The sequence below is a fragment of the Nyctibius grandis genome, chromosome 2 (assembly GCF_013368605.1).
Source record: "Nyctibius grandis isolate bNycGra1 chromosome 2, bNycGra1.pri, whole genome shotgun sequence".
In the NCBI taxonomy this organism is placed as follows: domain Eukaryota; kingdom Metazoa; phylum Chordata; class Aves; order Nyctibiiformes; family Nyctibiidae; genus Nyctibius; species Nyctibius grandis.
This window is the reverse complement of record NC_090659.1, coordinates 29,809,140-29,834,692: the sequence shown is the minus strand read 5'-3', so window position 1 is coordinate 29,834,692 and position 25,553 is coordinate 29,809,140. Positions and strand designations below refer to the sequence as shown.

Sequence of the window (25,553 nt, the reverse complement as noted above, 5' to 3'; positions counted from 1 at the left end):
CATGTGAAATGCAGAAATGGTATTAAAACTGCAAACTTAAAAGTCTTGATAAAAAAAAAAGTGTCTTTCCCTGCTAACAATGACCATTTAAAATAAACCGTATTTTGATGGATTCATTTAATAAACATACCATACACTTCTCAAAAATAAATAAAGAACAACATTAGAAAAACCATCAACAACATGAAGCATTTAGTTGCCTTTTTTTTTTTTTTCCCTTTAAAGACAGAAATGAAATTTCTAGGCACAGTTTTAGGCATTATAGAGGACACAGAGGCAACAGGTTAGTGTGCACTGCTCTGTACAAAAATACAGTCTGAATAAATTACATTGCTAGCCATAAGATTAGACTTCACTTACCAGTCAGTTCATTGCATGTTTAATAATATACAGTTACATGCTAATCCATATATATCATTTATATTTCAAACACATAGGTCTCTCTATATTTGTTTTTAAAATTTACAAAAGCTAAACGAAGTTGTGCAAGAAATCCAGAAGAGGTGCTAGGTACTTGTCAGCACCGGACAGTACACTCTAAGCTTAAAAAATACAAATAACTAGCCCTGCTTGCAAGTTTGCTATATATATATTTATTCATACATATGGAAGAAAAACAATGGATTTGTTGTGTGAGAGAATCATCCTGCCAGTGAGATAAAGCCAAACAACTGAAATACTGGTTGCATGACACAAGCACAACATACAAAATTATTCATTTGTCATACATACACTCAAGACACAGACATGTATCTTTTTTGTGGCTAGAAAAGAAATCAGCATAATGTTGTATTACTTTAGTTCAGTGCTGAGAAACAGAATGCCTGCCAGAAGTAGCAATGGTAAGGGGGAAACAAAAGAAAGGACAGTACCAACATAAGCTAAAGGTCGGTACCTAAACTCATATACTAGATGCCCAAACACAAAGGACCTGAGGAGTTTGAGAGGTGTGTCCTAATAGATTGCATTATCTTCAAGATGAAAAGCAGGTGTTGAGACTGAAAATCAGATGTCTGACTCAAATATGAATGAAGAACCTTGTCTTTAGGCATTCACATTTGTAGATTTTTTGCCTGAACATCTTTCATATAAAGAGCCAGGTGACTTTCAGAGCTCATGCCATTAATTTGCATATGCCTTAGGCCTGACAGTTGTTTTCGCTCAAACTGTACATGAAGAAAAATTACTTGATAAATTAGTGGATGTGGTATGGGTTCAGCACTGTACCTTCTTGTCAGCACAGGCAAAGTGCCGCACAACATCAGCACCAAACCACCGTTCTAGAAAGGTACAGAATCTTCTCACAGTGGGTTTCTCTACATTAACCTAATTCCCATGCCAAACTACAATGTTCTCCATGCTGCTAAATAAAAGCAGAACTACACAGCTGTTCAGAAAGGTACAGAGTCAACTATATACTGAATATCCGCCTTAAGTCAGCCTTAGGAAAAAAGCAGTTACAAATGCTCTCTGGCGCCTGTGAAACAAGTAGACATAATTTTTCCTCCCATTCTTTTTGTTCTCCAGGCACTGCCATACAATCCCTTCCAAGTCAAGCTATCATTTTGCTCTGTCTAATCTAATTAATCACCACTGGTCCTGGAAAGACTGCTGATACAGAATACTCTGCCATGGTAGTAAAGATTTAACTCCAGAGAGCCCCAGAGTTTTATAAACCACCCCCGTACGTCAGCAATACTTTCACGACAACCTCCCACAGGCAGCCCTGTGATTCCACGGTCATTGCAATGGTGGCACAAGCATTAACACTGTAGATGTGGTCTTAACGTTGAGTATATCAGCAGTCTTCCATGGAACCAGCAAAACCATTTGTATAGAGGTGGATGTGCAAGCCCAGCATATCTGCTTTTGCAGAGGCCCACACAGAATATATTTTAAATTTCTCCATTAAAAAAAATAGTTATTATCAAAGATTAGAATTGTATAAAAATATGTTCATAATTAATTGAAAATATCCAAATAAGTAAATTGTAAAGAAAAATAAAAGTGATGCGGATTAAATTAATGTAAAAGTTGTCCTTATTTTATCTTGGGTTTCATTTGATATGTAGAGTCTCTGGATGTTTTAAGTGGGAAACATACTAAGCAAGAAGTAATTAGATGTACATAATCATCAGCCGGTCCACTATAAACTCAGCTTTTAAAAAACAAGAGATTACTTCCTGCAGTGCTAATGTTTTAATATGGACATGATGGAGTCTCAGCTGTATTCTTGAAGATCAGAGACACTCACGACCTTACTAGATTTTAAAAAAATGGCAGTTTTTTCTTTGTGACAGCCTTAGAAAACAATTTTTAGTAAGTACGAGATTACACATAGAATAGCAAGTAGTTATTTCGTCCAGTTCTACCTTAACTTGTTGTGAACTTTTAAGCATTGCCCATAACACAGAGTCTGTACAAAAGCATATACAGAAGACAAACCATTTTATGTTTATTTTGTAACAGCAGCCAAAATTGGGGGCGCCAATCCAAGACTCTCAAGAATGTGTACAAAGTTAGTATTTTAACCACTGCATCACAGCTCATATTACAATTTCAAGACAAATCATCTCTCTCCCTCTGCATTTATATTTGTATTATATATGTTCATTTATATTAACAAATACTTTTCAAAAATATAACTGAATTTGTTCCATATGCATTCTTTTCATGAAGTTAAAGGGGTACTTAGGACAACTGCAATTCATTCATGCATTTTAGATGCCTCAAGGACAGATGAGGTCTTTTTCTACTTCCCCTTATCTCCACTCTCCCAGCAAAATACTCAGAGCTGAGACAACTTCCAACTACACAGTCAGAAGCACATGTCTCTGGGTTTGGACTTCCTTCAACAATCTGCTACAGCTGGCACGGTGATGTCGATTACCAATTCATGAAATCCTGTGTGGTTGATGGCTTGGTTTGTTTTTTTTTGTTTGTTTTTTAATTATTCTCCCAGAAGACTCTTGAATGCAGATATTAGACAAGTCATTAACCAGTTACATTCACTGCCCTCAACACAGTCACTTGCAACTAATTCCTTAAGAGCTTTTCTGAGCAAACAACAAGGGGCCAACACAGCCTATTGTACAAGATGCCACTGCCCGCTTATCAGACATTTGAATCCTCTACGATACAGGGAAACTTCTAAATGGAGCCTATACCAGCTGCTCCCCTGAAGGCAATAGCAGACGCTGGCATTGTATTCTCATTCCAACTAGTTTTCTCACAAAGATCGCTGTCATGTAGATTCTTTTGCTTGCTGTCAGGAAAAATGAAGCTTATGTATCAGCAGCTTGCAGCATCTGCCTATGTAAGATCAGCAATCCTAGTGTTTGCAGTTCTTTCAAATGGTTGTAAAAGCTGGTTACAGTGTTCATACCCAAAAGGCAAAGGCTATTTTATCAACAGAGCAGACTGTTTGGTGCTCCACAAGTGTTCTAAAAAAACTGAGTTAGAAAAGATTGGGTAATCCTTTTGTTATTTTTCTTTTCATTAAATGATTCTAGTAATAGTCTTCATAGTTCTTAGGGTTCAGGCAATAAAGAATGGCACCCCCAAATGAAAATATAGTTGCACCCCAAGCCAGGCCATAGCCCCAGTTGAACTCATGGTATATTTTCAAGCTGACCGTTTCGATGAACTTGATTGGGTAAAGGACTAAGCTGCACACCTGAAGAACAACTGAAAGAGGAAAAAAAAAAAAACACATGTCAGAAGAAGCCTTAATTCATTTCCATAAAACAAGGAAAACATCACATAACTGAAATTCACATTTAAAATGCTCTTGGTGAATTTTTAGCTTGTAAGTACTGTTCTTTTTGAAAAAAAAAAAAATCACCTTCATTTAATCCAGAGAACAGAGAATAGTTCTTCCATATCCCTTTGTTGATGAACAAATGTTATTGCTATGGTATGATGATGATCCCTTCAGCTGTCCAAGAAATAAACAGTGAAAGCAATCTTTTCCCAATTCTTTTCTGTTTCTCCTTTTTATCTTAATTTGCAGCTATTATTCCTGCCATAATAACAAAACTAAAAACACTTGTTCTATAGCTATTATAAATAAGTCAAAACGAGAAGCAGGAATAAATGACCATTATGAAATATAGCTCAGAATAAAATAATTTACTTAGCCTAGAAATAATTCATTGTAGTAGATGATACATATTCATGTTCAGTAGAGACTCAGTGAATTATGTATTTCATATGCATTACTGTGTACTGTAATCAGAATTAATTATATTGTCACACAGAATACCAAGGAATCTATAAAGTTTGATCAGTCACTAAACTTCCAACTAGCAAAACATTGTCTTGTATTACAAATTTAGGGGGTGGATCAGAAATGCTTCATGATGAAAAAAAAGCTAATAAGAGAGGCCAAATCCAAGGCAGCGAAAAGCTTTAAAATCATTACTTTCTACAGCACTGTCTCTGAGAGCCAGATCTCCTGCAGCCTGATCCACATGTCTGCAGTGGAATCCAGCAAACCTGTTAATTATTGTGTTACATAAAAAAACCCCCACATATAGTGACCTGAAAAGGAAAATACACAGATGAAGAAACCCAATTTTCACAAGAAGATTTCAGTTTCATCGGCATCCATTCTCTTTTAAATTCAGGCATACTGTTAACAGAAAATTGGGACAGCAGTTTCCAGAGGAAGCAGGCGGAAATCACACTTAGTTCGAAGACAAGAACAAGCTGTATGATGTAGTGATTCTTCAGGCCTCTAGTTCTGCCACCCACAAAAGACTAAACATCACAGGAACATACAAAACATCCTTTTTTATACTGCCCTATCGTAATGCTCCCTTCAAGCATTTAACACTAGAAATTTTTGAAGACTTCAGCACATGACTGCCTCTGCAAGCCACCCCAGCCTCTGACTGCAGTCAGGATGGGCACATCCATGCAGTTAAGCACAGGCTTAAGTATTTGCATGGCTGAGACATACTCTGATGAAAGTTCAATGGTATGCAATGTAATGCCATAACAACTACTTTCTTTAACATTGACTGGGTCATTTTTTACAATTTATTAGGTATTGTAAGGAGAACAAGCACTATTCAGAGAATTGTTATAAAGCCAGCGCCAATAGAAAATATCAGTGGATAACAGAAAGGAAGACTACTTTGGACTACAGAAGCCCTTCCAAAACTACACTGAGAAATTACAGGAAAATAATGTTAACTATATTCTCCCACTGCTTGAACACTTCACACACTGAAAATCTGTCATTTGCCTTTTCAGTCTCACATCCACTCTTTAACGTTGTCAAACTGTCACCTTTCATTAGCCCTGGAGACTAATGCTCTTCTGTCCCCTGGATGGGGACTGGTATGAGGAAATGATTTCCAATGTTCACTACACACTCTTGGTGAGAACACTTTACAAAACACTCATTGGAAATGTCTTCCCTGCCCGTCCCCTCAACTTAGCCTACAGACTAGTCTTTGGACGCTTACTTGAGACTGGCAATCTGAAGAGCGTTTGGATAGTGGATTTTCTGTTGTGGATACCAAAATCCACAGAATTATTTTAATCCTAAAGTTACTGAAGTGTTATTTTGTGTTATTCCACTTTAATATAATTTTTGTCTGCCAGCTCACAAAATACTGCACAACACTGGAGAAATTTTGACAGGGTACACTAGGGGAAGCACCTACTCTTATGAAAAGATTATGCATTCCAATTCTGTATAATGAGAGCATCATTACACCTAAAAATACCTGAACATATGCTCAGCTTTCAGACACATCTTTAAGACCATTCAAAGTCAAAAAGGATTTCCTAAGATGAACAGATATAAGTTCTTGAGTGGCTTCCCAAACTAGGGCCGCAGCATCTCTGCTGAGTCAATACAGGAATTGCTCTGGTGTGTGTGTGTGTCAAGTTCCAATCAAGGAAGCTCTCCACCTTCCCTGGATCCAACATATGAAGTATGCTGAATTTTAATCTACAGATTGGACTTGTCAAAACAAAACAAAAGTGATTCTGTTGGAAGAGGAACACATTGCTAAAGGAGCAACACCCACAACATTTTTATAGTGATGGCTTCTGCTTTTGCTACTACTGGTCCAGCCACACTACTGAAAAAATCAAAGTGCTGGCAGCTACTGGCCAGCGGCAACAGCCACACTGCTTAACGCTGCTGTTGCTTTGCACTGTTTTTGCCTCCTGTCATTGTTGCTCCCTGTAGAGTGGGAAGGGACCTGTGTAGGCTAGAAACAACAGTTAGTGAAGTTATGAAAAATAACTAGTATGACCCAAAAAGATGGTAAAACCAAAGCTTGCAACTACTGATCTGCTTTTGATGAATTTGAAGGAACTCCATCCTGTGTTGACTTGCTTGTGGGAAGTGTATGTACTACCTTTCTTCAGAAGCGCTAGTCTTTTCCTGTAGAAAAAAAAGGCTGCAAAAGAAATATTAAAAAAAAATTCCACTTCAAAATGCTACTCAAAAGACTAGTCATCTCAAACTAGACTATTCACTTTAAGTTTAGACCCATTTTTATGACTAGCACTATGATGCTTGCAAGACAATTGCACAAGAACAGAATACTAGTTTTGCTCCATTTACGTGAAATATATGCAATTATATGTACTCATCATATTAAGCACGCAAAAATCACAACAAACACTTTAAAATGAGAAAAATATCACCTTTTTTTCCCTGTTCAAATGTTTGACTAGAACAGTTTTGCTGTCCAAAACCCCTTTCAATTTGGCTTTCTAATTGCTCTATATTTATGAAAATGGTGATGCTGGCTAGTTAAGTTCTGTATTTCTGTTCTCTACACCATTCCTTCTGCTCATTCACATGAGCAAAGCACTTCATTAATAACCAATGGGTGTTGCAGTTTCAAAGATTAACACACACACAGCTGCTGCCTAGGAAGTTCTTTGTACTTAATACAACCTGTGCAATTAATTGGGAAGCAGCATGAAGAGAAAGGGGATCCATACCGATTTTTAAAATATTGCTAGCTCAAGAACAGACCACCCTGCTACACACGAAGACCAGGAATTTCAGCAGGAGGCCCAGCTGGCCAAACAAGGAGTTTCTCAATGAATGTGCAAGAAAAGGGCACACAAGAGCAGGAAACAAGGACAGACATTGAGAGGGGAGTATAAAAGCACTGTTTTGATACTTAGATAAAAAAAACAGGAAGTTTGAAGCCCAGCTGGAGCCTAACATTAAGCGAGGAAATGGCAAAAAAGGGTAACAAAGAAGAATTTCCACAGGTGCATTAGTTGCAAAATGAAGTTGAGAAAACATTAATACAATGATGGACAGGAAAGCCAGTCTAGTGACAGATGACGCACAGTGACGCTTTCTCCAAAACCTCTAAGTGACATGGTTTGGGAGGGTGTTAGCAGTGCAGGAACAACTTAGGGATGACTTAAGAGTTGCATCCGTATCAATGGAAACAAATGGGACTGACCTAAAGGTGACGAAAGAGTTGGCCAATGTGATCATGAGCCCTCTATCATCTATGAAAAATCACAGTGATCAGGAGATATTCAGATGACTGGGAAAAGGTTAATGTTGTGTTCATCTTTAAAAAGGCTAGAAGTGAAAAATCCACAGATTTACAGGCTAGCCAGCCTCAAATCAATCCCTGGAAACATTATGGAGTACATCCTCTCGGAGTCCACCTCCAAGCACATGCAAAACAAAGCGGCAATCAGTAGTAAATGTGGATTCACCAATTAAGGAGAAGGGTCCAGACAGCTGCCAAGATAATCAGAATCCTGGAGCAAATCATCCTTAAGAGGCGGATGAGGGAGCTATATTTAGACCCACGAAGAGGCGGCTAAGGAGCAATTTCAAACCAGCCTACAGTTACCTGAAAATGTAGCTGCAACGATGACAGAAAAAAAATCTTTCTTTGTAGTGCCAGGCAACCTAAGATAATGGCAATGGACCCAAATCTCAGTTTCAGCGACCTCAGGATGGACATCGGGAAAGAAAAAAATATCATAAGGACAGCAGTATGGCACCAGGACAATATGTTTGGAGAGGTTGTGGAATCTTTATCCTTGGAGTTCTTCAAGACTGGTTCAGAGAACGCTGCAGCTGATTGACCTAGTGTTAGCGATTGTCCTGCATCAACAAGAAGGTTGGACTACACAACCAATGAATATGAGGAAAAACTTCTTTACTTTGAGGGTGACAGAGCACTGGAACAGGCTGCCCAGGGTGGTTGTGGAGTCTCCTTCTCTGGAGATATTCAAAACCCGCCCGGACTCAACCCTGTGCAACGTGTTCTAGGTGAACCTGCTTTACCAGGAGGCTGGACTAGAAGATCACCAGAGGTCCCTTCCAACCTCAACCATTCTGTGACCTACAGAGTATCTTTCCTATCAATATTTCTTCGATGCTGACTCTTTTTGCCACCCTGTAGCAACTTGCACTACATCCTACTGAAGTCAGTCCTACTTTTTCAGACCATTCTATCAATTTCTCAAAATCAAATTCTGTCCTCCAGTGTATCTGCAATTTTTTCTAGCTTCACTGTAAAATTTGACATGTAGACTTTTATTGTACCTTCCACATCATTATGAAAATATGTAATAGCACGCAACTCAGGATGCAATCCAGCTGGACTGTGCTCTGACACTCTGTCAGAATGGACAGATACGTCCTCTAAGTATTCTCCAAATATGATCTGCCATCTTTTTTTTTACTCTCTCACCTAGAATACTTTCACTTAGCCACTGTTTCCCCAGCTTACATGTAAAAGCATCCTGTGAAATGTGCCAAAAGCTTACTAACCTCAACAGGTTATTCTTCTAAACATTCCTAAAACACAGCCCCAGAAGGCAAACATCTTTTAAATTACCTTTTTTGTTTGCTTTTATGGACTTTCAACCATTACACTTTCTCTTTCTACTCTTTAATTAAGACTCGGTCAGCACTCAGTTATCTGGTAACCATATCACAAGACTCCTACACGGAGTACTTGTACTTTAAGGATGCAGCTTTCAGGGCCAGTTTGGCCACTAAGACACCCCAGCAAGTATGTAAGCTAGTGACCTCTACTAAAGCAAAAATGCTGGGAAAAGCTGTATGAGCCAAGGTGGCTCCATGCAAGAATATCCTGCAACTGCTTCTCTGTATGCTCCAAGTTTTTCCATTACCTGAGGTATTACTGTTCCTCCCCCCATAACACAGAGCTGACAGTATGTATTTTTAAACACAGTCACATCTGTTGATCGCTTGCTGGCTTATTCTCAGCATCTAGGTTGAACTATTTTTGTGTGCCTTTGCTTTCTCATGTCTTCCAGTCCTCATCAGTCAATCTTCTTCCTTACCTACAGAGTTGCTAACTGAAACCTGAAGCTGAGAAAAAAGAGAAGTAAATAAAAATAAATCAAAACTAGAAAAAAATGCCTGGAGCTAACTATTCAGACTCTAAAGTGCCTGGAAACCACTTTTTCATTTTGTCCTTTCTCCCACACAGTGATGTTTTCTACTTGACACCCACATGGATCATTAAATGTTTCTGCACAATTCATCCCATGTTCTTGCAGCTGTAGACCCCTAACCAGAGTCATACAGAATATTTGGTCTTGTCAGCAGATTCACAGGTCGGGGCAGGGTTTATCCTCAAAGATCTTCTGTGAAATCCACAGGCGAAGGTTTGAATCCATGGACAGTTGCATAAGGCACAAACCCCACTGTGCTGCAATCTTAACTTTCCCCTCTTCAGCGGGGGACTATTTCCATAATTCTTTCAAGATATGCCAGTCCATATTCACCTCTAAAAACAGCTGACAAAGATAATATCTGTCAGAAATGACACTAACAATTTCAGCATCAAATCCCAAAAGGATTCTCCTCAGATTTGCCAGATAATGAAGAATGGGGCAGGCTCTCTTGGCCTCATCACCTCTGTTCTTATATGCTTCAGGTCAACGCTGCTCATGAGCTAAAGCACCAATGTATTTTCCTTTTTTGATGCAAGTAAGCATTAAACCTCCCTTCCCCCTCAACTTTTGAAGTAAAGACTAGAACTAATTTTATGCAGAGGAAAACAAAGCTTTAAGCCAAACAGCAGGATTTGGGAAATTTTTTTGTTTTGCTTTTTTTTTTTTTTCAGTACAAATTTAACTATATACTAAATGAGCAATATGGCAAGATAGGCAGTGTATCACTAGGTTACTACACCATGTTATGAGAAATTAAGTCAAAATCCAAATAAGAAACCACTACAGAAAATCAATAATCCCATTTCCTTCAAAGCTAACTGCCCAGCATGCTTCATAATCTCAGAATTAATACTAAATTTTAAAATAAAGGCACTAGTGACTTTATTCATTCAACCAAGCAAGCAACGCAACACACAGAACAAAAAGATATGATTTCCACTCAGGAAATCTGATGCTGGGTTGCATTAATTTCCTAAAAGCAAATGAAATATAACCTACCAATATCTCTTGAGCAAATAAAAGAGCACCTTAAAGCTCTTGCGGCTCAATCAAGGTGTCGTTAACAGCAGGGGGCAGCAGGAGCCTTCCACGGAGCTTTGTTTCATGCCTGAACACCCTGCAAATTCTGCGCTCTTATCTTTCCATATCCTTGTAAGTGGTTTTTTTTAATACCTCCCAAAGACTAGGTTCTGTCATCCTCTTCATTATGGGCTATCAGAAGGGGCTTAAGCTGCTGGCTCCAATGCAGATATGAGTGACAGGATGAAGGCAAACCATGCTTGGTGAATCTCAGAAGCAGCAGAAACATCCCTGCTGACTAAGGCCCAAAGCACCAGAATGTACAAAAGGAGACGATCTGATATTGTAATTATCCCTCACTGGACCAGTCATACGGACAATGCAGATTCATAGGTCTCCCTTAAGATTTTGTGATAGTCTATATAAACTGTTCCATTTTCATATTTTTAAAACCAAACAGGGACTGCACTGTGACAGCTTGTTAAATTAATAACTAAGTAAGGAAGCTGACACAATGAAATTAATTTCTCCTGGCACAGGGGCATATATAAACACTTTGCAACATAATCCTATTTATTTTCACACGTAGGGCTTCAAGGGTTCACATCTGAGTATTAATTTTCCTGTTTTAAAATTGTAAAAGGAAGAACATTAAAATAACAGAAATGGCTTTGCGTGAATAATAAAAATGGGGAAATCAAGCAGCACAAAGTCACAGACTAAAAATGGTACTTTGAGATTTATCCTCTGTAGTTGTCCCTGCTGCATATACTTCACAAAACAGTAAATATAATGCAAATAAATAATTGTTTATGAACCAATAATAGTGCAACTGCAAAAACAATTCATTCCGTGCGGAACTGGTCTCCTGAAAAACCTCATTGGAGTTAAAACAGGAGTAAACCAAATGCCTCTGAATTAGTATGCAGAACAAGGCACCTCTTCCTTCACAAAAGTGAGGCTGCTCTCATGAAATTTTCATAATGGTGCCGGTAACCCGCTTACCTGCGGCAAAAAGCATGACTGCAACTGGTCTGTAGAACCGCCTCCGAGATCCCACGCAGATAGAGATCAGCCCAACCAGGAAAGCTATTAGAATGATGGCAGCACCACCCAACAGCAAAGCAAGAGTAGCTATCTGCCAGTCTAGGGGGAAAAAGAGAGGAGAAAAAAATAATAATACAATTTCAGTAAAACAAGCCCATAGGCTTGACAGAATCAGCAGAATATGAGAGACACAAAGCCTGCACCAAGGCTCGGGTAAATAAACAACCATGCTTTGGATTTCTTTTCTCCTAATTAGTGAAACACCTTTATACAGCAGATGCAACTCAGGAGCAAACTGCTGCAACCTCCCATGCTTTTTCAAGGCTTTGTTGGCCTCGTTGGGATTTTGGCTCGAGTAAGGCTGAATAATTTGCCCCCCTGGCTTTTGTCCAATTTAGAATGAGAAATTGAGGCTGGGTCAGGATTCACTAGCGTGTGTTAGCTGACCCCCAATCTGTCGTAACTTTCTCACAGAGGAGAGTGAAAGTCAAACATCTCCTTGAGCTGATTAGGGTGACATAGGAAGGGAAATGCATGGAGGATCCTCATCTAGACCTGTCACTTGGGAAGTACCAAGGCCACATAGTATGAATAACAAAATCAAGGTAAAGGAAGGAGATGCTCAAAGGAATTAAAAAAAAAAAAAATTCAACACTAAAAAAAAGGGCAGACGTTAAGCCCTTATAAAGGCAGTAATGATCATGAGACACAGAGTCAAATCTGAAGTCCATTTTAAAACATCAATTACCCTAAAGTGTCAGTTTTTCTTTTCTTCCCCCAAAAGCAAATTCTGGATTTGGGCCAGTGTATTTTCTAGTTATTTTCATATATAATGAATGCAGTTACAAACAACATCCTTGCACTCTTAAATCACATAAAACAAAATCCACTTGCAAGCTGATGGCCGTCATGGGTCTACACAACATCCAAGATCTAACTTAAATGCTTCTGTAGAATTTTAGAAAGGCATGGGCTTTGTGCTGTCTCTCCTTGCAAAAGACTATGTAAGACCTTGTCTGTCTCCAATAACAGGCATCAAGAAAAAGAATAAGATCATTATTTACTGTTTATCACTACTATTTAGTAGTTCAAGGGAGATGATATAACATCAGCTTGTGGGAAAAGGACCTATGTATTCAATGCATCTCTCATTAATTTGAAAATGCTAGCACTCATATGACATTCAGAATAAAATCTCTGAATGTATTACATAGTTCAAAGAAAATAAGATCAATTGCTTCCAAAATAAATTTATAAGAACAACAACAAAAATCCACATTCTCTTTTTGAAAAGAGCAAACTTCAGTGTTTTATAAAACAATACATCCAGTTTCAAGAGGGATCTAATCTGCTGAAGATACCAACAGTGCAGCTGTGGGGTTTGGGAATGGAAGGCTGTCAGCTAAGCTATTATCACCAAAAAGCCTTCATATATTATATGAAAAAGGATGAAGGATATTCAAAGAAGAAAGTGAATAAAAGAGCTATAAAAGCATTGCTAAAAAGAAAGTTATTTTAAACACGTGTTTGTGCAAGTATACACATTTATTTTCATTCTTTTTAGAAATGCACACATATTGTTTACTAATACTGTAATTACTAAGTACTCAACCTTCCAAGCTCTTTTACTCCTTGTTTTCTTACTGGACCAAAACCCAAGGCTGGGAACAATCTCTCATTCTACCTTCAGCATGCGATCTCTAATGTCAGGTTGCTGTGTGTCTCACTGTTTTACTATTATTGTGATGGAAACACAATTTTAGTTATGGATGGGAATGTTATGAAGAGTGGTTTTTAATGTTGACATGATCCTTCAGAAACACCAAGTGGTTAGCGTACTGATGATTTAGACAGTATTCTTCGAATATCAGAGTGCATTACAGATATAAAATTCAGAAATAAATAAACAGAATGGACCACTTTGGAACAACATGAAAAGAATCCTTGCACTAGAAAATTATACAGATACAAAGACTAGACACATAAATCCATATTGCCCCACAGTTAAAAGCCATACAAAATTGATTAAATAAATCAAAGGGCCAGATGAGAAAACTCAGAAACTAAGATTTTTTGAAAGCCACTACAAATAATAAAATATTAAATGTTATCTTTGCATTGATCAGATGCCACAGTCTAATGGAAACAAAAGATGTGCAACATTGCAGTAGCAACTAAATGGAAAAAAAAGTTGAGTATCCTATTGCTTTCCAAAACCACATCGGCAAGACCACCAAACAAGTGAAAATAACTAAGGCAAAGATGATATAAGCGTGGGGTTAGAACATAGTTTTAACTTCTAGGACAGATATATCTATGGATTTTGGAAAGGTTAAAAAATAAACAAACTACATTACTATCATGCTGACATGGGAGGTAAAAGAACAAATCAGTGTTGGAAGACAGCTACACTCCCAACTAAGAAAGAACTTAGTTAAACAAAACTAATTTATTGAGTAAGAGAACCTATGATGTTGACAGCAGAACAAAACCAAAGCTCTTAATGTTCCTCACTACTAGCTGAAAATCAGGTATTGAAGGTTGTGCTCTGGGACATGATGTCTGGAGTTGTCTCTTTATTTTAGCTCCAGCCTCCATTCACAGGAGCATACAATGCTACCAGCCTTTACCTCGAGCTGCAGCTGAGAGGGATTCTGGTTTAAAGAACATCATGAAGGTCATACATTAGTGTACAAAGAATACTGGACTGAATTTTCCTATATTGCTTACCATGTGAACTACCTGTTTAAATCTCCTCGTCATCTTAGAAAAACCTTAACTTTCAGTTCTGAAAGCCATTTGATCTGGTGACAAAATAAAGCTTATGATGGATTAAGGAAGAAAAACCTTGTGCACGGGCCTTCTACTTAACAGCAATATTTTTTAAGAAAAAATCCAGGCCACTGGACTTCATACAAAAGAAAAGAAACATCCAAAGAACACTGAATCACTCCCTCTGAAGGAAGGACACCCTGTAAGTTAGATAGCTACAACAATGTAACCACATATGGGAAACAGTTTTCCACAATAAAAATCTGTAGTTTTCCTCAGCCTACCCAGGAGTGATTTATAACACACAGCACCAAGATGTGAACAGCAGATTGCTCTGTTACATAGTGTTACTGGTACACAGAACATAAACATCATAAGCCTACTTTAGAGTATCCAAAATATGCTTGTACCATTTCTAGGCATGCACCAATCTTGCAAATAAGTTACCATACTCAGTTCAGGAGCCTCGGCAGTTCAGTGAAACTGCTTATTCTCACAGAGGTAGAAACATGCATAAACATGAGCAAAATGGGACCTTATAGACGTTCGTTATTGGTTTCCTGGATTCAAAGTACAATTTGGTTACACTTTAAGAATGCACATCAGTATTTTTCACTGTACATCACTACAGTTTATTTACACTACGCATCCACCACCTAAGAAAAATGTTAGGAACTAGTAAAATCACACTCGCACAAATCTTAATAAACTTTTATATTTTAAAAAGCCCTGTCGTCTCACAGTCATGCCCAAATTAAGTTGCTTTGTTGGTTTATAACTGTAGAGTCAACAGAAAGCATAACTTCAGATTTTTTTCAGTGTTCATGATCTTAGCAACATGTGAAGAATTACACTGATAATGCCACCTATCCCATTCAGACAACTAGAATTAATACATTTTGACAATCATTAACTAACTCAAGACAGATTTCTTAAGAAAAGCCTCGCTTAATGTATAATATTTTTAGGTCTGAAAATCCAAATGTGTTTTTGTACTGCACAAGAAACATCACAATGTCTATAACCATGGGAAACGTATATTGCAGTTCTGACAGCTACGATAGTGTTTGCATAATTTTTATTATAACAATCTGCTTATTAGTTTAGGGATGTGGATTTCAATATTTGGAAATATATACAAATATGAACCTAGGTACTTAACACATTATCAAAATATATATGGTGTAAATTTTACCAAAATTACCATCTTCAGTAAAAAAATAAACAAACCCCCAAACCATGATGATAATATTTCTTTTCAGTTAATTCCTCATACATAAATCAGTGCCTTTTTGAAAGGACAGCTTGGTCTCATTGCTCTTTGGAAATTCTGCCCGTTTCCTAATGATATGGAACCACAATGTTAATTGCACATTGAAATGTGCGACTCTCCTCCTTTCTTCCCCCCAAATGAAATTACCTAAGGCTTTAAGCTGTATATTCATTTTTAATTAAGAGCAGATCTATCTGCTCTATTTCTTGAAGCAAAATAATACCTCAGTACTAGGATAAAATCAGCAAAAGCCATAAAAGAAGAAGAAAACATCTGAAAGTTCTGAAATGTTTATTTTAATAAATAGGTCATATGTTAACACAAGAGCATTGCAAAAGACTAGCATTGTCATAGATTTAATGTTTTCAGCAAGTTCCCCCAAAATTAAATATTTTATCTACATAGTATTCTACAGTAAAAGAAGTGGACATAAAAACATATTGTGGAATATGTGAAAGACTGTGTATATGGCTCTTTCATGTAATGCAAGTGAACTGAATTTCCCTTAAAAAACAAGTATTCCTTTCTTTCATACAATGGTTCTCCACTGAGTCCTCTCACAGAGGCTGAACTAAGAAAATGCACGCAGCTGTTACATGATGAAGGTAATGACTGACCTTCTAGCACTAAACAAAACCTTGGTAAGAAACAAAACAGAATAACACTTTTAGGGAAGTTTTTCCAACTCATTGCAAAGCTTCCACTTATCACGTACCTGCCCTCAGCCAATATTCTTAGAAACTGTAATATAGCATTTAAATTCAAGAATAATGAATTTGAAAGAACGTGTCAAGTAAAGCATAGAAAGTTGAGGCACCCACACATAAGAAATTAAATATAACCCACTAAATGTCATAACAATCAACTAAGATAAATAAGATAGCTAGAGATATTCCTGATTGCTTCATATTAAGAACTATTTCTAAGTTTATAAACACTCATCAACTTAGCTACCAAACAGTCAAGGAAAGTTTAATAAGTGTAGCTATTATGTAAAAACACAAAGGTAGAACGCAGCAGTCTCCAGAAGTAGATTTGTTGCACAATGAGTACAATTTTCTCTTTCTTCAGCATGATCAGATGTACAGACTTCTGTGGAAGGCCAAACTCCATTGAATTGGGTGGAAATACTGAGGTAAAGTAAGTACTGCAATCACCATTAAGTTCTCACATAAAATTATTCCACAGTGAAGTCAGTCCTTTGGAACCTCACCTGATTCAAAATTATTTTTTTTTAAGGAGCTGCTCAGATGAATTCTGCTCTGGATGAAGGGAATATGGGCTAAAGCTGGGAAGCCCAGTGTCTAGAAGTTACTCCTCCACTCTTGTACTGTCGGCACCACAAGTACAGTCTTTTGAGACTCTGTAGCATACAGTTCTGCACACTGCAGAGAGAAGCACTTGCTGGCAGGATCCAAACCTAACCTCCAGCAAGCTGCTCTAGCCACAGCCTTCCACAGTGGAGCCTTGTACAAAAATCACAATAAATAAATATTTTCTGCTCATTGTCAGTTTGTATATTATGCTTATTATTGCTAGCTGCTCCACAGACACACTCTGGCTTTCACATTTTCTTGTTATTTTATGGATTGAGAGTAAGATTTTTCTAAAGTATGAAAATGACTCGCGTGTACAGATTCTCAGGTCACTTAAGACACTTGAAAAGCATTACCAGAGCTGTGGGACGCAGCCAGCTGCGGCTGAATGTATAATTTCCTTAAGACAGAACTCGAACACTCTACACCAAGGCTTTCTTCTGAAAGCCATGAATTTGAACACATGAAGTAACTAAGTGAGGTCACAGATATGTTAAAAAGAAGCTGTTCATAGAAGAGACAAAACAATTTTCCGCTGCTTCTTCAACAGGAGATTTATGTACTGAGCTATTCCCTAAGAAATCGGTCTTCACACACACCCAGTAGCACACGGGACAAAGCCCTCAATAAACTGAGTCTTGCACAAAACAGGTGGGCTTAACAGTGAGGCTTTCTCATAGCTCTAATTCACCAGGATTTTGACAACACCCAAGCAGAATTTTCAGCATTTTACGCTGGGTGCCAAAATCCATAAGTGTATCCTAAGGATAATTCAGAGGCTCCTCATATGGCATCAGTCACTTTCCATTTACTGTACAAGACGCTTATAGGATGATTTAGTGTTCCTGACACCGAGTGGAGAGTCATCTAGAGCCAGTCAAAGAAAAAGAGAACAAGCACAGTGACATGTCCAAAAACAGCTAACTGGGGAAAACCTGGGTATGCCTGCGTCTTGCCAAGACACAGAATGCTAACAGCTAACGAAGGCAGCTGACTAATGAAGGAGGAAAGGGAGGCGCCTCCTTAGCTGCAATATACCAGGGGATAGAGGACTTCTCAGAAAACTGCGAAGTCTTTGCTTCCCAGCTCCGGCTCCAGACTTGGACCTCTTCTCCCATTTCCCAGAAGAATTTCTTATCCAGTAGGGTAGATGAAACTGTTCTCCTCTTCCGTCTGCTAGACCCAGGCTGGAAAAAGATAAACATCAGATCTGCGGGGTCTGTGAACACACAGGCACAAGGGAATCCGAACCCAAGACTTCCTTTGAAGTGCCTCTTACCTAACTGGTCCCTTCTGACTTTCTGGCGCTGCTTGTGCACCTTTCCACAAAAAGGCCTGAGCGTTTCCATAAGGCAGCACAGACCCAGAGCGCTCTCAGCATTGAGGAAAAAGTACTTAGCAGTCACATACAGAGTTCCATCCCTCTCGCTCAGGCTCCTCCTATCGCTTTCCTTTTCTCCGCAGCAAGATAACCGTGATAAGAGGGAAATCTGAGTCTGGCTCCATTCCAGGCAAGATAACAGCCCGCTGGCAGGACGCTCCAGGCAGTAGGTGCTCTACCACCTACCCTCCTCAGCCTGGGAAGGACGTGCTTGCTAGGTCAGGGAACTCATTCGGCAGCCATGGTGCAGACTCCACTCACCTTTCCATGGCAAGCAGAGCTCCCCTGTCTTACACCTGAAGACACCACTGAGCATGCGGGGGACAATACGGTTCCCAGAGAAGTCAGCAGCACACAAAGCTGAAACAGTCTTAGTTTCTCAGGATGGTCTCTGCAGCAGTCCAGCACAAGATATGGACTGCATTATTCTGCCTGATGCCCCCGTTTCAGCTGCCATGCTCATCAGACCATGTGTGGTCCTGAGATTGCTGGACTTGGGTGTGCTTCAACACCACTGTAAGTTTTATCTCCCACCTCTACAGGAGATCAGACTGAACAACAAAAGCAATAAAAATATGGTAAGCAACTCTGCTGTTGTGCAAAGGAGAGAGACTTTGCAAGGCAACAAGATGGTCTAATGCCTGAGGGGGTTACAGATATATGAGCAACTTGAAACATAGCAGGTGCTTGCTCATCTGCCCACTGACACACATCTCTCCTGAAGATTAAAGCTTACATTCCTTATATATACAAAATCTATGCATTTCGAGGGGGGGTTGCACAGCTGCTCTCTGAGCCATGGCTCGCCAGTATTTCTAAAATCACGGAGTAAAATCCTTTAAATGAAGTGCATCTTCAAATAGAGAGTTAGGTGCTGCCATTATATAGATCTTTGTTATTTAAAGGCAACATGCATTGCACATTACTTTTGCCAACAGAGGACTTCAAGAGAAGCACAGCATTACAGAAAATCATGTAATTTATAATTCATTCACAGAACAGTACAGCACGTACTCAGGCATTTCTTCCATTGGATACATGGCATTCTTCTGAGATTAGCTCACTACTATGCCAATTTAATTATTGGATACTCATTCATTCAATAAAGAAAACAAAATGTAAACACCCGCTACTCCAAGAACCTCACAAAACTTGGAAATCTTAGTATTATGTCATTAGGAGAGAAGTGTGGGAGATGTGTTATACAAGCTTTTCAAGAAAAGCTCACCTTTTCTGTCCTCTTCCATACATACTACTACACTTTAGCAATCTGCAGAAGGAGGAAGCATGCTTCACATTGTAAAAGGAATGTAATTCTTTCCCACAGTTACCAATGTTCTTCAAGCAAACTGGCAACCTTTTGCAATTTTCAAAACTCATTCCACTGTTCCTCATGAAAAACAATTAGCATTTAAAATAGCTCAAAGAGTATTTCCCATCAAAATGATTCCCTTTATATTACAGAACCAGAATGAGTGAAAAACACATAAAGCAATACAGCTGGACAGACTTTACCCTCCCCCTCCCCTGCTTGTTACCTTGACTCTTATATGGTCATCTTTGGCCACACAGCAGTAACAGAGGCAAGGTTACTCTCTACATGATTCTAAATATAAAATCTCATCAAATATTTAAACCACTTATATTATCCCTAACACAAGGAACATCTTTTAACTTACTGGTGCAAGACTTTTATTAAATAAACAAGACTTAAAGCAACAGGATACAGTACTGATTTTAAAATTAAAATGAACAACAGCAGTAACAATAATGCACTAAGGCTAGAAGTCTCCTGAACAGGCCTCTTAGATCTGCTGCTCCCACAGAGCATGCCCTTGGGAAGTGTGAGGCTAAAATAACTCCCATTTGCAAAAGAGGGAGCATACCTTAAAATACTCTGTCTGGTGCTACCGTGAGGGGTTGTTAACAAATTCAAGGCATTTTGAACACACTGAAGGAGCCAGGTAGACATCAGGCATAAACAGAGCATTAGTCATCATAGAATCACGGAAGAATTTAGGCTGGGAGGGACCTCTGGAGGTCATCTAGTCCAGCTCCCCATGGAAAGCAGGGCCAATCTCCAAGTCAGACTCAACTTCAAAGTTAGGTTAGCTTGCTCAGGGTCTTAGAGGGTGAGTTTGAAGTAGCATGGCTTTTTACAGACTACAGTTTTCAAAACTAGAAGGAATATTTATTAATTCCTCCTTACACTGTAAGATTAATAAAATTACATTTGTTGTTCTTATGTTATTTTACAGCAAACTATCAGCCTTGCTGAGCTTTTTACAAATATGTGTCAACGTAACTCTGATCAATGATCCAGATCTCCTCATGAGGAAGCTGGTTTTGAGCTAGCAATTTCCTGTTGGAACAACTCCTTAGATTCAAAACAAGCAGATACCATCCAAACCTACTGAGCCATGTTAATTCAGATATCTGCATCTTATGTATAATTAAGGTTAAACCCCTGCAAGTGCTACCACATGAGCAGCCTATTTTAAGGACAAATTATTATTATTTATTTTAAGGACAAATTAGAACAGAATTATAAGCATAAAACTAGACTCAAGTTGTTTTACTGCACTATGCTGTAAATTAAGCTCACCTTTATGGTTTGTTCACCACAAAGTTTAAACGTGTACAGAGACTCTGTACACTTATTTCCTTGAGATTGGTTTGTCTTTAATACATACATGGATAGTTCTTAGAGTATAATGATCTTATAGAAAACTGAACATTGCATAAACAATTATACAGGTTGAGAAGCAACAAAGTCATATGTTCCTCATAAACCAGAATGAATACAGTTAACCAGTATGAAACCATTCAAATGTATTTTTATATACGCTATTTTCACAATAAACTGAAATGCTGTGAAGGAGCCATTGTTTTCTATGAATAGCATATACATGTATTGAAGCCAAAATACTACCTGCAGATCACATTCTATGGAACCATTTATGTCTTCCACATCATATCTGAATATCTTTGAGTTAAACAACTATAATGGCTGAAGTCTATTGCATAAATTCAAATTTACTGTTATTAATTCTGCATGAAGAAGACAACTACCTGTACAGGTACAGACATACCATGCAGTTGTACATAAGATGCATTTAATTTTAGGCAGATGCTGTGATAGAAATAAATATTCGTATATAACTCTTAAGCCAGATAAATCTGCAAATGAACCATCACAAATTAGACATAATCCATTTCAAACGAGGTCTAAAAAAAATTTTGTTTAGCGACACCAAAGGAACACTCCAAACCCTGTAAGGTTTGTTTTGGGTTTTTTTTTAGTTTAACACATGAGTTTAAAATGCAGCTGACTTAAAGACAACTTGTGCATTAGCCAAGTTAAGCTTTGATCATGGAAAATAATTTTATGCCCAGACAGCTGGTGAAACTGTAAAGCAGCATTGCTGGATCTCAAGATTTTATCAAGAAGCTTTCCATACAGGCAACTTTGTTAGTTTTTCAGCTGCTGAAGTTGCTATTAGTGGGAATTTTAGAATTTCACCAAGGGAAGAGGGAGACGAGGGATATGCAAGAACACCTTTCCAGCTCCTGCAATTACATGAAAAAAAATGAACAGGTGATTTACATAGACCCTAAAGACTCAAAAAGAAGAAAATAAAATTGAGATATTTTATAATCTTCAGATTTCTAAAAATTAATTTCACTCACCATTTTACATACTTGAACCAGCAATATTGTGAAGCACTGATACAACTTTAAAAGCAGTATGAGAACAAAGGATTGCTTCCAAGCTGTAAAAAAGCGCCCGCAAAATAGTGAATGAATGAATGCGAGAACACATACTCCAAGCACTAGCAACGCTGAAGGAAAAACGAAAAGGATTATTTTCTGCTATAACAGCCAATGTAATCATGCTCTGTACATTTCCTTCTGCTCTCCACTACTAAGTTGCCCTTTTGATAGCAGTCAGGGGTCCTGCATCTAATTACAACAAAGGTTTAATTAAACTTTGAATATGCTTTAACAGCTGCTAGCATGAGCTTGCCCTTGATGGTGCCACTTGAGGTGCTCTCCTTCAAAGGATGATGAAGTAAATCTCTTAAAACCATGGGTGAAGATGCCTTTTTCCTGTGTGTACTACTGCTTTTCACAGCTAGCCTGCTACAAAGCTGCTTGCACTGGTATTAAACTAAAAGAGCTTTCCCTGTGGGAGCTCTGCACCATCTCCAAAACATACCGCTTGCTAGATTGTTGATGTAGGAGGAAAATGCACTTAAAATATCAAGGCAAGCACACAAAATGGTCTCAAACGTGAGCCCAGTCCAACTTGGTGAACTTACTGGGAACCTTCCCATTGTCTTTAATGGGAATTGTAACACATTAGCAGAAGGCAAAGGCAGAACAGTACAGTTTCTCGTATTTCAGGTCTCCTCAGAGTGCAGCATTGTGTGCTAAACACGAGGAAAATGAAGGGTTTATTCCAGTCACCTCAAATAAAACAATCATGCACTTATTCCCCAGTAGCTTGTGAAATCTGGCTCCACTATACTGGAAAGTATCTAAGGAAAATGAGTAAAACTCATTCAAGGAATTTGAATAAAACTGGACAGGCAGGAATTTTTGCACCGGGTAGAAGAGAGCACCAGGAGAGGGCAAATTTTCAGCACATAGCATCCAATGAAACTACATTTAATTTCTATCCATCCTCATCCATTCATCTTCCACCTTCCCATAAACAGAAAGGTGACCAATAAAGCAACAAGAGAGATTATTGTCCTTTTATGCTGTTCCATAAGCTGTCCTGCTTTCTTAATATCCCACTTTTGTGCGTGTACACACGCATGCGCGGCAGGGAGATGGATTGAGGGGGGAGCCCAACAAAGTGCATGTGGAGGTGGGGGGGGATTTGAAGCAGGCTCTCATTCAAGCCATCTGAAAAGTCTTTCTGCAATCAAGGGGATACTATTTCAGGAGACAGGGAGAAGGGGCAAAGGATTCACGTTGCTAAGGAGACACGTAGAAGCTGACATTCCTACATAAATTTCCATTTATCCTGGGGAAGGAAAAGAAAGCTCTGCAAAGTTTGTGCAGATACCCCAGTAACTGACTGAAACCAACATTTCTTTACAATTAATTTTGGTACTATGTGATTTAAAACAAAACCCCAAACAACATTCAAACCCTCAAATATCACTCCACACAATGACAGAAAAAAATAAGCACAGCAGCAAAGGAACCTGTGAAATTTCTACTCCACCAGAGATCGGTTATTTCCCAGAACCTATACAAGAATTTCAGAGAAGCGAGGTAAAAGGAAAGCATCTACAGTCAGCCCCTTGCCTGCTTTCCCAAAACAAACATCTTGTCCCTGCATGATTTATCCAACCGGAGAGCAGAGCAATCCAAATGGATGATTTAGCAACGCAAATCATGTGTGTGTGTTGAGGACAGGGATGGGGATGAAAACGGGGGCGGGGAGGGGGGGAAAGAGGCTGGCTTCATTTGTCAATGTTTCTATTGAGACTCCAGAAGTTGCTATTAGGCATAAAGTAAATAAAACAATCCATGAAAACCTAAACAATTATGGTACTACAAAAGAATTTACTGAAAAATATTCAACAGGCAGCTTGTTTATATCATTCACAATCCATTTTTAAGTACATTTCACAACAATGAAATGACATTTAAAAAAAAAAAAAATCTATGACCAAAGACCTAGAAAGCTGAAGAACGAATGAGCACCAAGGAATCAGAACAGGGAGTGTGGCAAGAAGGCAAAGGATGGGGAGATCCGTACTTGCTAGAGAAAGACACACACAAGCACACTCAGGGAGACAGAGAGAGAACCAGAGCCCAGACCTCCTCACTCGGGACAAAATAACAAGCGGGTTTGGTTAGGCAGCCCCAACTTTCCAAGACTAGTGACTTCGGGGATGGGGGCGGAGAGGGCGAATTCTAAGATCCTTGATCCTCAACAGCTTCCCATTGTATGAGAACAACTGCCACACAGAAAATTAATCAAAACTAGTCCAAACTCGGGATCTTTGTGAAAACTCAAAGGCAGATACGGAATCAGTCACCCCTTTCGCTCACAGAAGCCAACCTCACATCTCTCCTGCACCCCTGACCACCACGCGGGCAGAGGGACAAGCCGAGCACGGCTCCCCCTCCAGCACACACCATTTACAGAGCCCACCGCCGCCTTTGCCCCAACCCGCAAGCCAGGGAGAAGCGGGGTCGGGGCGGCGCAGCCCGGGGAGGGGAGACCGGCAGCGGGGAGGGCAAGCGCCGGGACCGGAGAGGCAGGGAGGAGGATGAGTATGCAGGACGGAGCGGCTCGAGAACAGGAGGGGTGCGGAGGGCGGGAGGACAAAGGTGGCGGGGACTTTTCCCAGCGGCGGCCGGAGCGGGGAGCCGGTCGGGAGCAGCGGCGGCAGCGAGCGAGGCGAGGAGCCCGGAGGGGGAGCGGGGGATGGCGGGGCAGAGCCCTGGACACTGGTTCGGTCCGGGGGCGACTAGCCCCGGTAAGGGGCTAGGACATGGTCCCGGAGGAGACAAAAGTGAAGGAGAGGCGGCTCAGGGGATGCTGGCAGGGCAGCCAGGGCACGGGGCGGGCGGGAGGGAGTAAGTCTCAGCACCCCGTGCGCGGCCGGGCGAGCGGAAGGCGGCCGAGGCGGGGGGGAAGGCAGAAAGGGCCGAAGGAAGGCCGGGGCAAGGGCCAGGCGGAGGGCGGCTGCGCGTCGGGGTGCCGGCGGCGGGGGGGACCGGAGCCGGGAGGGGGCCGGGGCGAGCCCCGCGGCAGCCGTATCTCACCGCTGTGCAGCGTCGACTCGCAGAGCCAGCTGTCCAAGTTGCCGGGCTTGCGGCAGGACTCCCAGAGGGACAGGTAGTACTGGTGGTCCGCTGTCACCCAGGCGGGGCTCAGCACGGCTCCCAGGTCCAGGCACAGCGCCAGGAAGATGCACACCAGCCCCACCAGCTTCAGCGGGGTCAGCACCGAGACGCGCACCTCCTCCATGCCGCTGCCAGATGAAGCCATGGGGCCCGGGAGGAAGGAGGAGGACGCCCTGCTGCCGGCCCCGAGGGGAATAGGAGCAAAAGCCCAGGTCGGCGCAGAAGGGGCGGGCGGAGGGAAAAGCAGCGAGACCAGCGCTGACTAACGGCGGGGAGAGGCTTCCGCAGGCGGCGGGCAGCGCCGCTCCCGCCCCGGTGTATCAGGTGCAGCAGCTCCCCCTAGTCTCCCCGGCGCCGCCCGGCCCGGCCCGACGCGCTCCTCCCCTTGCCCGCCCCTGCCGGGGGAGGTGGCGGCCGCGGCGGA

General features: G+C 40.2%; 1 protein-coding gene across 1 annotated transcript; it reads right to left on the bottom strand.

Annotated features, from left to right (window-relative positions):
* TMEM47 (transmembrane protein 47) lies at window positions 1-25,492 on the bottom strand. The gene is made up of 3 exons (XM_068423655.1): window positions 25,049-25,492; window positions 11,470-11,610; window positions 1-3,687 (listed from the first exon to the last, which is right to left on the bottom strand). Exons 1-3 carry the CDS (start codon window positions 25,272-25,274, stop codon window positions 3,509-3,511), a joined length of 546 nt encoding a protein of 181 aa, XP_068279756.1. The 5' UTR covers window positions 25,275-25,492; the 3' UTR covers window positions 1-3,508.
* Between the last annotated feature and the right edge of the window lie 61 nt (window positions 25,493-25,553).